Source organism: Amblyomma maculatum, chromosome 7 (assembly GCF_055883805.1).
Source record: "Amblyomma maculatum isolate TAMU_Amacu chromosome 7, ASM5588380v1, whole genome shotgun sequence".
Lineage (NCBI taxonomy): Eukaryota > Metazoa > Arthropoda > Arachnida > Ixodida > Ixodidae > Amblyomma > Amblyomma maculatum.
In genome coordinates, this window is record NC_139350.1 from 64,891,179 (window position 1) to 64,903,729 (window position 12,551).

At 44.6% G+C, this 12,551-nt stretch overlaps 2 protein-coding genes across 3 annotated transcripts in view; one reads left to right on the plus strand and one right to left on the minus strand.

Moving 5' to 3' along the window:
* Window positions 1-3,020: 3,020 nt before the first annotated feature.
* Window positions 3,021-4,264, minus strand: LOC146183572 (uncharacterized). The gene is made up of 3 exons (XM_084608720.1): window positions 4,048-4,264; window positions 3,788-3,967; window positions 3,021-3,705 (listed from the first exon to the last, which is right to left on the minus strand). Exons 1-3 carry the CDS (start codon window positions 4,246-4,248, stop codon window positions 3,460-3,462), a joined length of 627 nt encoding a protein of 208 aa, XP_084464846.1. The 5' UTR covers window positions 4,249-4,264; the 3' UTR covers window positions 3,021-3,459.
* Window positions 4,265-4,768: 504 nt separating this feature from the next.
* The window catches only part of LOC146183573 (uncharacterized), a 90,705-nt gene continuing 82,922 nt past the window's right edge, over window positions 4,769-12,551 (plus strand). For both annotated transcript variants that reach the window (XM_084609155.1, XM_084609154.1), the window contains exons 1-2: window positions 4,769-5,111; window positions 10,554-10,847. In XM_084609155.1, the coding sequence (XP_084465281.1) occupies window positions 5,049-5,111; window positions 10,554-10,847 (357 nt within the window). In that variant the 5' untranslated portion in view covers window positions 4,769-5,048. The remainder of the gene's footprint in view (window positions 5,112-10,553; window positions 10,848-12,551) is intronic.

A 12,551-nucleotide genomic window follows, 5' to 3' on the forward strand; every position in this document is an offset into this window, starting at 1 on the left:
CCAGCTTCATTTGCCTCACCGAGACCGAACTTGCCTGTAATTCCGGATATTTCTTCACTCCCCACCTTAGCATTCCAGTCTCCATTAAGAAAAAGGACGTCTGATGAGGGAGTGCGGTCTAAAAGACATTGCAGGTCAGCATAAAATTTCTCAACGTCAGCTTCTTCAGCAGTAGTGGTTGGTGCGTAGACTTGGATAACTGTAACTTGAAAGGTTGACCTTGGATCCGAAGTGAAATCATTCGGTCGTTTTTGGGGTTGTACCCTAGCACTGCTTCGCCCATTCTTCTGTTGACTATGAGAGCGACCCCATTCCTTCTCCTGGATTCGTGCCCACTATAAAAGACATAATGGTCGCTGGAATTAAATTCTCCCATTCTGGTCCACTTGAGCTTGCTGATACCCAAGATATCAATGTTCAATCTGTCCATTTCTCGCTTGACGATATCCAGTTTACCTTGCGTCATAGATCTTACATTCCATGTTGCTATGTGATATATGTCCTTGCAACATCGGACCTTCCGGTCGCTTCCCGACACATCCACAACTGAGCGTCCTTTTGGCTTTAGCCCAGCCGTTTCATTCGCCCTGGAGCTACTAGGAATCGCCCTTTAACATGTGGGACGCCTTCCCCCCCCTAGTAACATGTGGGACGCCTTCCAACCTGGAGGGCTCATCTTCCGGCGCCATATCATTAATGCTATTGTGACTGGTCATAGGGCTTTCTTGGCAGGAAATACTGGAGTGGGTTGCCATTACCTTCTCCAGTGAATCACATTTTGTCAGAACTCTCTGCCGTAACTTGTCTATCTTGGGTGGCCCTACACAGCAGAGCTCACGACTTCATCGAGTTTCGCAAGCCCCTCCGCCACGACAAGGCAGTGATCCATGAAGGGGATGCATCAACTAGCCTGCAATAATGTCCTTGCAAGAGTTAATTGTCCTGTCGTTTTCTTTGTCTTATGGGTTTTTCAGTGCACTTGTTTTGTTTTATTTCAGTACAAAATGCTGTGCACTATAAAAAGAAATCAAGCTTCGCCATGAATGCAAAATTGAAAATGACATGACGATGTGCTTCTCACAATGGTTCATTCTGCCCCTGGTTTTGCAGTTTGTGCAAAACAACATCACAGGTGGCTGCCAGTATTTACCTTCGAAAACCTGCATGACCATAACTGTGCACGTTTAGAAATGATGGCACAAGTGCAACAAAGTAAAAGTACGGGCTGACTTAGTGCCCCTGAGACAATTCGGGAGGACAGCCGCCCTCCATGCGCATGCCTATGTATATATTTCGCTTTGCAGGAATTGTCATTACACAAACATGACTAGAGGAGGCTGATCGGAATGCCTTGAGGATGAAGTGATAGGTGATACAAGCTGATACAAGCTGCATGTAATTGTATGAAGAAGAGTCAAAAGTGCTAGCTAGAAGTGGACATGCTAGGTCATTCAACAATTGGTAAAAAACGGAGCAAGAAAATGTAACTGCAACAATGCATAGTACTTTCATGATGGTAAGTCACTGCAACAAGTGTAAGAGAGAGCATATATAAGCAGTTACTGTTCCAAGCAAATAAATAAAGCACTTAAAATGCAAGAAAACATGAATTGAAAAGCTTTTCCTCAGGAACTGTGAGGGTAAAATAGGTTCATTCTTTTTTACTCACTGGTGGAGACAACACTAAACTGAGAGATGATTTGAACATTTTTATAGTGAGATGACAGAAAAACGACCTGTCAGTTTCCTGCTGAATTTATATAAATTTTCACCGGATCACAGAATGTGGTACAGCTAGAATGCATGTGCTTAACGAAAGAAATTGAAATAACTTCTTTTGTGACTGAAAAAATAAGTACACATAACTTTTCATTCAGCTGTAGTGATAAATGAAGAATATGCAGTGGATATATCACGAGTAAAGAATGCATGCTGATCAGCGGCTGAAATAACAATTGTAAAGCCTTCAAAGATGCATGCATGATGAACATGTGTACTTTATATTTTGCATCATGGGGATATACAATAGCAATGTTACACTGTTCAAAATAGCAGCTAAAGAGGGGAAAATTTGTGGCGCTAGAAAATTTTAGGCAAATTTTATTGCCGCAGAGATGCTGAAATAAGTTTTAGAGGTAGGAAACTTAGCTGCAGAGCAAGCTTGAAAAGCTTAGTAAAGTCAGTGCTCCAAGAAAGGTTACAGTCATTCAGATTGATAAAAATATCGGTAACTATTAACTAAAACTAGCGGTATTTGTCTGACTTCACTGTTGTCAGAGTAATAGTGTATTAATTGTGCGTGTGTCACTGTGCATGAACACATGTACAACATTGTTGATACTTTGTCTTCAAAAATGCAGGTAGAAACATTTTATTTGCATAATACTGCTGTACCACTTATAGCTGCTTCCCTCGTGCATTATTTTAAGATCCCAGGGCAGAAATCGCAAAACACGTGTAAGAGTACATGCCGGAGCGAACGCTAGGCCTCTTTTTTTTTTTTAATCTCTCCCTTTAAGAGGAATTCGTCGAGTGACGGTAAGTAAAGTTATATATTTCATACAACATGTGCATAATACTGCTGTATTATGCACATGTCGCGGTGCTGTACACAGCACCGCGACGAGATGCTTCGAAATATGCATGGGATTTATGAGAGAAAAAAAAAAAAACACGGCAGAAAACCGCACTGTGTGCACAATACTCCTGTCGCGAGGCCTATACATGTGATCGTCGGAGCAGCGTTGAAATGAAAGACGCGGGCGGCATGATGCTGCAGAAGATGTCCCACGAGGTAAGCGGCAATTATTTAGGCTGTACAGAATCCATATTTCAGACGATTGTGCCGTTGTTATAGTAAATGGTGCTCACATTAAAAAAAAAAAAAAACGACGTAACAAAGCCGTAATGAGCGCAGCCCTGTTGCAATAAGGCCTAGCGTTCGCTGCGGCAGCTACGCTTACACGTGTTTTGCGATTCCTGTCCCCAGGGACTTAAAATAATGCACGAGGGAAGCAGCTATAAGCAGTACAGCAGTATTATGCGCATGTCATATGAAATGTATAACTTTACTTACTGTCACTCGACGAATTCCTCTAAGGGAAAGAAAAAAAAAAAGAGGCCTAGCGCGACGCTTTGTGGCCGAGCACAGGCCTAGTGTTCGCTCCGGCAGCTACTCTTAACACGTGTTTTGTGATTCCTGTCCTAGGGTCTTAAATAATGCACGAGGGAAGCAGCGGTACAGCAGTATTATGCGCATGCTATACGAAATATATAATTTCGCTGCGGCAGCTACGCTTTAAGTACAACGATATACTACGTGCAACATATCTAAAGAGAGGGAACTGGATCACGGGACTGCAAGCCTGCGGTCTGCCAGGAAACAATGGGGTGGCCCTGAAAAGGGCCGTTTGTATGCGCAGCGTTCCATCGGTGGCTTGCAGTGGCATGGCAGCGTGGTCAGCAAAACGAGCTGCACTCTCCCGTCTCGTGGCCCTTCGCCCTGCATCGCCGACAGTGGTGGACAACGTACACCGCTCCTGGTTCTGCCCTTGACGCTGCAGCGATGTCGGAGCCGTACACTTTGACCAGGGCCGCGACGATGATCTTCGAGAGCTGATCGATGCCGCGACCCCTTGCCACGTGGTAACTGTCGGCCGCGTACAGACAACGCCTCGGCCGCTTCGCAGCATCCAGGAAACGGTGCTGCAAGAGTGTCGAAAAAGTTGCGTTATGAACTCAACAATTTGATAAATGAGTAACAAACGAGAAAACAAAGCATTCTTACCTCAGGGTTCAGAATGCGTACGTCAGGCATGCGCCGCAGCGCAGCAGTCAGGCGCCGGTTCAGCTGCCGACGACGGGCGTTTTCATGCAGCGCTTCGCTCTCGTTTTTGAAATACCGCGGCAGTATTTTAAAAACCAACACCATCCGTGCGACGTGCTGCTGCAGCTGCCGCACGAGGTCCTGGAAACACGTGGGGCAAGATGAACGGCACAGCACTTTTAAAGCAAATTGTGAGACGATTTTACGTAATTTATACGTACCTTGATGTTGGCGGCGATTTCCCGCGGGCCATGACCATTAGCGAGGTCATTGCCCCCTACATACAAAATAACAAAATCGGCGTGCAAACGCATCTGCGCGACCTTAAATGACAGTGAGGTGGCATCATAACCGCCAAAACTGAAAGTGCACGTCTCAACATGCGGCGAAAGCCGCAGGCGAGACCTGCACAAGAATTTCATTTGGCTATCGCCGATTATGACACCACACAGGACCGCCATCATAGGAATTACGCGCCGCAACGAGACCCACGAGCCGAATACGCGCCGCAGCGAGAACCACGAACCGAATGCCGGCATATCGCGTGCGCCGCCGGAGCGGCCGGTACCTAGGGATTCCCTAGATGGGTTAGGGACGAAAAAAACAAGCAAACCCAGTTTTCATTGACGTCACATCCGGTTAAGCATCGAGTGTGACGTGAAAAACGTCACGCCAGGCCGCTGCGTGTCCACCAATCAGCGTTTCCAGCCGATCTACCCGCAAACGCTTCTACTAGAGGTGCTAGAGGGAAAGCTGAGGGCGCTGCACTTCAGCCACCATGTTTACACCATCTTTATTGGAATGCTCCGTCGCTTCTGCGCATGCGCCAGCTGAAAGAAGTGAGGAGGAATAACTTGCCGGACGTGACGTAAAACTGGTTTTATGTTTTGTTTGTAAAATGGTAAAATGTCTGCCGCTTCTCGTCGCCGTTTCTAGCGATAGGCCGGTAGCTGGTCGCCAGTGTCCGTGATCGCCGGCTCCGTGATCGCTCGCAAGCCGGACTTGACTGTGGCGATGGTGGCGGACGGGTTTCTTGGCATCGTAGTTTGAATATCATAGCTGAGTGGCCGTGTGTGGCCGTGTTCCCAGGTGTATATATATATAATATCATAGCTGAGTGGCCGTGTGTGGCCGTGTTCCTTTCCACGTGTTGTAATACTCCTTGAGCTTCGGCCTGTGATAGCACCGTCTCCGACCTAGACTCTGCGACGCTAGTTCTGCAATGCGTGTCAGCCTGCCCTTGTCGATGGAACATGCCTGCAGTATGATGCAAGTAACTGGTGTGGTCAGTATTCCATGTACTTGCATTTCCCGAAATTTATACGAGTCACTGCCTTTGGATCATCCGGAAGTATGTACGGACTGACGTGTACTTACAGCGCAAGTAACGCAACACATGGGATGCGAAAAACTCGTCTCCGATCGAGTGCGTAGTTGAATGGAATCTCGCTGTCTTTTTTATCGTTGTCCTCGACTTCGACACCACTATTTAGTAGTAGTGGTAAACTTTAATTACCTCGAAATACCAGTATAAAAAGGCCGGTTGGAGCCTGTAATTTGTACGAAATAGCTTCTCTATCCTGGATTTCAAGAGGTCGGTTAGTGTATCCGCAGGGCAATTGTTTTGCCATTTTCGCTGCCTTCATCGGATGTACAAACAGGAATTGAGTGTCCAATTTATGCAGGCAGCTTGGCACAGCTAATCTATTATGAAGCTCCGGTTCGATAGCCAGCCCGGGACTAACCGGGAAATAGAACCTCAACCGGCAAGGCCAGCTATTCATCACAGCTCTCAAGCGACTCGCTGCCGGCCTACTGGATTAGTCATGCAACCGTGGAACCCAGGTATATTTTCAAGTAAACTTCTGTACTTAGGAGTGCCGGGAGGTAGAACGCCCGCGCAAAAAAAAAAAAAAAAAAAAAAAAAAAATGCTCTCCACATCTCCCGACGCAGTCCTGCCTCTATTTTTGCTCCTAAAGTTCAAGGCTCGAAGCGCAAGCTGTGAAATTCCTGGTATTTTTGCATAGTATTTTTCTTCCAGCTGCTCTAGCTGCAGACAGTTGTGTCGAATTCCTGTAGTTTTTTTTTTTTTTTCTTCAGAAAACATCTCACGGCGTCCTATTCGATCGATGTTATTTCTACTTGCCTTGTTGTGCTTATTATTGTAGACAAGCATGTAGACTAGTGTCAAAACAATAAACACACAGTGCTGCGTTCGTGATTCCATCTTTGTCCAGTCATTGCCCTGCGACTAGTTGCAGCATGCACCAAAAACAAAGTTTGCCAAGTAATTATTTCCTTTGCCTTAGGGAAAACAGGCCAGCTGTGAAAGCTGCAATGATATGGACTGATATCCCTTCATATTGTTTCACACAATCATGCTAATGATGTGTTGCATCTTCAAAGATTTAAGCAGTCTGCTTGCCAGTGCAAGACAGAACATTTATTGCGGACTGCATATTGGTTGTGTAGTGTCAAAATACACACATGCATCTCGATTTCAGGTCATTCAATACCCTCGGGTGGTCACAAAATACTCCATATGTCATGATAGCCAACTGCAGCTATGGGATAAAAAAAATCATTGCTAGAGTAACAAAACTGCGTACATTTGCACTGTTAAAAATGGTAAACACTACACAGTGAAAGTAGTTTTGCTAGAACCATTGCTGGGACTGACATGGCAAACAGTGCTTGTTGCCTTTAGTGATGTGTCTAGCACAAGGCCTACATGGAGATTTTAATCCTGTCAGGCGGAGTTATGTCCTGTTTTTGTTGTGTTATCATACATGCAGGCCAAGGTAATGCCATATGGTCCTTGGTTCCAACGCTGCAATTCTGAAAAAGTGACTGCCAACACAGGTCTGATGTACACCGTCCCACTGCTGACCGTGTATATTCCTAAGTGATGTCCAAGTCTTGGGCAGACACTAATCGACGCAGCTCACAAAGCAACATTCCTGCCAAGGTGGTTGCCTACTATAAAAACCACATCCCATATCTGCCATTCATGGCAGCCCAGAAGTAATGAAGTGCTGACGAAACACATTTGAGATGTTCAGTGAGTTTACACAAGAGGGAGTTGTTAATTAATATGGTTAATTAGCCATCCAGTGAAATTTACACTATTTTGTTAAACAAAGCTCCTTTTGTGAAGTAAAACAAGCTCCAAGTAGCCACAGACAAAAAGTAGGCAAATGGCAATACATGTTGAAATACTTATGAATTGTGTTTTATTGTCGGATTCCTTTGAAGGGACACTAAGGAGGATGGAAAGCAGTGTATCGCTAAGATACAGTGTTCTAATCTTAAAGAGACCACACGAGTTGCTTTGGGACATTAAACCCCACAAACCATTAAAGAGACCACTTAAAATGAAAGCAGAGGTTTTAGAAGGATGGAAAGACCAAGAAACAGAACAAAAGATGCTGCCATTACCATCCAATTTTGCAAGTAAAATGCATGCTTCCACACAGAAGTTTTGGTTCAGAATACTGCAAGATATATTGTGTCATGAGCCACTCTAATGTGGCAGTGACACGTCCTTTTCAGCAAGGTCATCATGAATCTACTCATGGGAAGGCTTCCAATTTAAATTTTCTCACCAATGCCACAATTGCTTCCAGACAACACAGCCATAATGAGAGAAATAATAAAATATTTACTGAGACCAATGACTCAATGGAGTTGTCCTCAGTGTCCCTTTAAAAGGGTGCGCTGAAGCATTCAAGCAAAGTATGCATTGTTGCATGTGAGAAAATATTCTGAGGAAACACAATCTTTGCTCCAACAGAAGACTGGCAACTTTACCACAAAGAGGGAAAACAGCTGCCCAGGTACACTGGTACAGCACATACAGCAATAGCAATAATTAGACATGCATTGCAATTCACAATGTCACGAAATGTGGTCACTATGTTAAATGTAATGGCATTAAATGTGCAAGCATACTTTGCAGATTGCAGATATTTATTTGTTGCTTCAATTATTTATTTCATATATACGGCCACACCTTTGGTCAACAAAAAAAAGGGCTTGTAAGTGCCAGGAAAGGTGTCAGATTAGATGTGCTAGGTTTCTCTCCTGGAGGAGCAAGGAGAGAATCATTCTCCTGTAGCCAGTTGATGGTGGATTCATCCAAATGTGAAGGTCCGATGTTCGACGACCCAAAAGTTACCTAAACGGGCATCTCTGCCAGCCGTCGACCAGAACATATGCAAGAGAGTTGGTCATGTGTAGCCTAAGCACGGACATCTGTATGAAAGAAGGAAAAAAAAAAAAAGAGCTCACATTTTGGGTGTCACATCAAAATTATGTGTAAGCCCACTCAGCAACCAAAAATGACTTACACTGTGCATGCATACAACGCATGAATATGTCAACGCAGCTTAACAGTGTTGGCCGTTCATATTGTAATTATGGTGCAGTGAGGCTTGCTGATGAATTAAACAGGCTCTGCTCATCACAAACCTCTCAGCAGCACTTTCCCACAACCAGTGTCCTCACCTTTCAATAAGACAGCTTTCTCCTCCTCGCATTGCTAGAATGCATCAGAACGTTCTTGCTCACAGCATATAAATACGATCAATATGATAAAGCTCACCATGAATGTCATTACGGTTTCTTCCCCTCCCCCCTTATCATCTGCCTGTACTGTATGCACAGCTTTCTTGACGTATCCACATCCAAATGAGAATAACTTAAGGGAATAGTGAGGGCAAAATGAACTTGGTCTATACCAATAAATTACTGTGTTCTTATAATGAAACACAAGCTTTTTCTATGGTAGAAGTTTTATAGATTACAAACGTATGGAAACTAAAATACAGCTAAGCCACCAATGGCCACTTTTGTAAGTAAACCGCGGTGACGTTAATGTTTACTCCGGCAGATCTCCAATGCACTATACAGCTGTTCACTACTAATTGATGATAAGTGTTTTGCAGCATGAGCTGCATCTCGTAAGGATTAAGGGGGCTCTCCTGGAGAAATTTGTGATGCCTACATGACATTTTCTGAATTGTGACCTTGTGGTCTGTGCATGTACAACAATATGGTGCATGTGCAGAAATAAAAATTGCCTGCAAGCAAATTTCTGGTCTGAAGTCCTGAGGCACTAAAGCCACACTCTTCTCGTCGGAGTGAGACGCCACGCACCATGTGATGGGTGCATAATAAAAAGCATATAAATGGCACACCGGAAAGCGTGGCGTGATATGGTCCATAGGGTCACGAACAGTCTGACACGACTGAACTGAACTGAAATGGCACACTGCTACGAATGTGATTTGAACCCATGGCAAGCTACACAGTTCAGGTTCTTTGGGCGCTGCATTAAACAACTAAGCTATAGCTTCACCTTGACATCGCATGCATTATACAGCCACTTTCTCATGCTGTGCATCACTGTCTTCATCAACTTCCACTTGTGCACAGTTTAGTCACAAAGCAAGACCATGCAGACACAAAACATTTGAACACGTGGTCACTGAAAACAAAAAATCGTCTAATGCTCATTTCATATGCCTTAGGGAAACCCTCCAAGGTTAAGCAGACTTGCAATAAAAAGTGATTACTCATTGCCATCCAACCGATGGCAGCCCTATTGCTACAAGAAAAGATATGCAGCTTTTTCAACCAAAGAGCTTTTGATAAAGCTGCATAGCTTTCCTTTGCAGCCTTGTCGCTGTGCTTTGGTGGATGCTTATGAGTAATTACTCCCTTATTTCACTAGTCTTGTAGGTCAGAGGGGAAGGGGGTAGTTGGTGACGCTGGGGGCTTCCATCAGCCGAGTCCGTAACTCTATCTTCTTGGGCAGCCATGCTGTGCTACAGGCCACAAAAATTTTTCAGACTGTTCTACGGCATTTCTGTGAGAGCAAAGCTTACTGCCTATTGTTGTTTTATTCGTGCTGCGAATGGGTTTTACTCTACAAGTAGTTCTTTTGGTCATGACACCACAGGTGCAAATCAAATGTTGCATTTTGATTGTTTTCGGAGTAATAAATGCACCTCTTGCTGCCAAAAAAATATCAACCTACCTGGAAGAACTCGTATAATGATTTTTTTTAGATGAGTAGGATGAAACTGTCTGCAGTGTCCCTTTAGGGAAGCAGCAGTGCAAAACTTAAATAACTGGAAGTATGTAAAAGCTGAGAAGCTATTCTATATCTAATCGATAACTTAGACAAAAAAATTGAGTTGCTGCACATTAGTCCCACAAGCATCTGTACTTCAGTGAACCTCTGACGCTTACTACTTTCCTCTTTTTTTTTTTTATTACATACTGCCCATCAAAATCTCTCAGCTGTGTACAGCCCAGCCAAGGCACTGAGTGAAGGCATTCCTTTCATTACAATTTCTCAAGAAATGCAACTGTGGGTGTGTTTAATTCTGTCTGCTTTCTTACCAAAACATATGAAGTTTCTAATAGTACTTAGCTATACAATAAGGGGCAGTTTGCTGCTGGAGAAGAGTCAAAATACTGGCATATTTCTGTAATCTTTCCCTGTGATGACAATAGTAGCAGAATATCTGTTTTGCAGGAATTTATACTTTCTCTAAGCTGGGGACGGTGGTGGCATTGCCATGGGCAAAATATTTTTCTTAGCTGTGATAGATATCACCAGCCTTATTTAACTAATAGCTATTTTTAAATTTTAAATTAGGGTGCGGCGAGAGCTTTGGAACCATGCATCTAAAAATTCCCTTCTTGTTCTTGATACAGGCCGTGATTTGTATCAGCCACAGCGATGCGGCTTCAGCTACTGAGTGCGACCCAACTACGGTGAAGCTGTCGGAATTGCACGGACACCAGCGCAATGCATCGACAGGCTTTCCTGCTGACGACACACAGAGTCTGCGCAGCTGGACGACGCACTTGGACCGACATCGAGCGCCACCATCCGCTACTTCACCACTGTCAGCGCGTATAAAAGGGACTCAAGCGTGGCAGACGAGTGGGCGCGGCGAGAGCTTTGGAACTATGCATCTAAAGAATCCCTTCTTGTTCTTGATACAGGTGAGAGACTACCGCCAGGCTTCTGGCTATCGTAGTGACGATGTATGCCTTTTGCTCTTGCTGTGCCCACGGCCATTTATTGATGTGCTAAAAAATGTATACAATTGTTTTGTTAACTTACTGGCTTCCTGCGGGGACGTTGAATTATATCCAGGCCCCCATACCGAAATAATGCTGCAAACAATTATGGATGACTTGCGAGAGCTTAAAGAAAGCGTGGCGACAACAAACCGACGCTTAGATGAAAGCATTGTTAAGTTGGGTTCAATTGACCGAAAAGTGGAGGATATTTTGACCACTGTTAAGACCTACACAGTCAAGGTGGACGATCTTCGGAAAACTGTTGACAGCCTACTGTCAAAAGTAGATGATCTCGAAAATCGAAGCAGGAGGAACAATTTAAAACTTTATGGTTTACCGGAACCAACGGAAGAACCGTCCCAATCTTTGGAAACAAGAGGTTTCGAAAAAGATCTTCCAGGACATACTAAAAGTTTCAAACTGTCAATGGAGCGCGTCTACAGAATAGGGAAGCCTAGGGACGCGTATATCCGATCCCAACAAACGGATGCGGCGCGAGGGGGAAAACGAAGATGGAGAGGGAGAAGAGGCCTTCGGCTGGCTGTTACGAGCTGCTGCCGGCACCCCCATTCCACGCTAGCGACTCAAGGCATGGGCCTCGGCGCCCGTGTTGTTGTGGCAGCGCGCGATGCGCGTTGTCGCGTGGATGTGTGTGCGCGCTCTTGTGCCGCGAGTCTTCTCCAAAGACCGCATGAGGCTAGTCGTCTTGTCTTGCCCGGATGAACTAAATGCGATTTGTGCATTGATTCAATCGCTGGCGCTCGGCCGCTCCACGAAGCCCGATCGTGGCTCAGACGCAGGTTTGTTACATACCGCTTACATGCAAATCGGCCCCGAAATGCGATCTATTTTATGAGGGAACGCAAGCCTTGTATTTCCGCAAGATCCCTTGTGCTGACTGCTAGAGTTTGTTCTAGTAACGTTGCTGCTAGCCGTTGGATGTGCGTGCGTGATGTGCCGCGAGACTACCCCAAAGACTGCATGAGGCTAGTGCTCTAGTGGCTAGTCTTGCCACGAATCAATTAAATGCGGTTTATTTGTGCACATTTTCGATCGCTGGTGCACGGCCGCGTCATGAAACCCGTCGTGGCTCTCAGTGCAGGTTTGTGTTACATATCGTTAACATGCAAATCGGCTCCGAAATGCTATCGCACGCTTTGTATTTCGGTGAGAACCCCACCTAAACCGTCCGGTGAAGCAAAGGCCTGCTTAAAAAAAAAAAAAAAAAAAAAAAAAAAAAAAAAAAAAAAAAAAAGAAAAAAAAAAAAAAAAAAAAAAAAGCGACCGTCCGTAGCTGTGCTTCAACCCCAAAAGCTGATACATTACTTTTCTGAGTGCCTCTACTGCGTGCAAACACCTTCCGCCGTGCATGTAGTGAAAATGATTTGTGTATTTTGCAAGTGGCTTTAAACAGCTCGTGCAGCTGTTGCTTAGGTATTGCAGCAATGTGGCACTGTTCAAAGCTATCTTGTTTGCTTCTTAGTTTCGCAGGGTAGTAGATAAGAGTGAAAGGGTGCTCACAGTGTCATAAATGGCAATATAGCATCAACAAAACCTGCAGATGTCGCCCTTCAACAATTTTCCTTCTAGAGATTTACTTTCAGATTAAAACAAGCATTCATT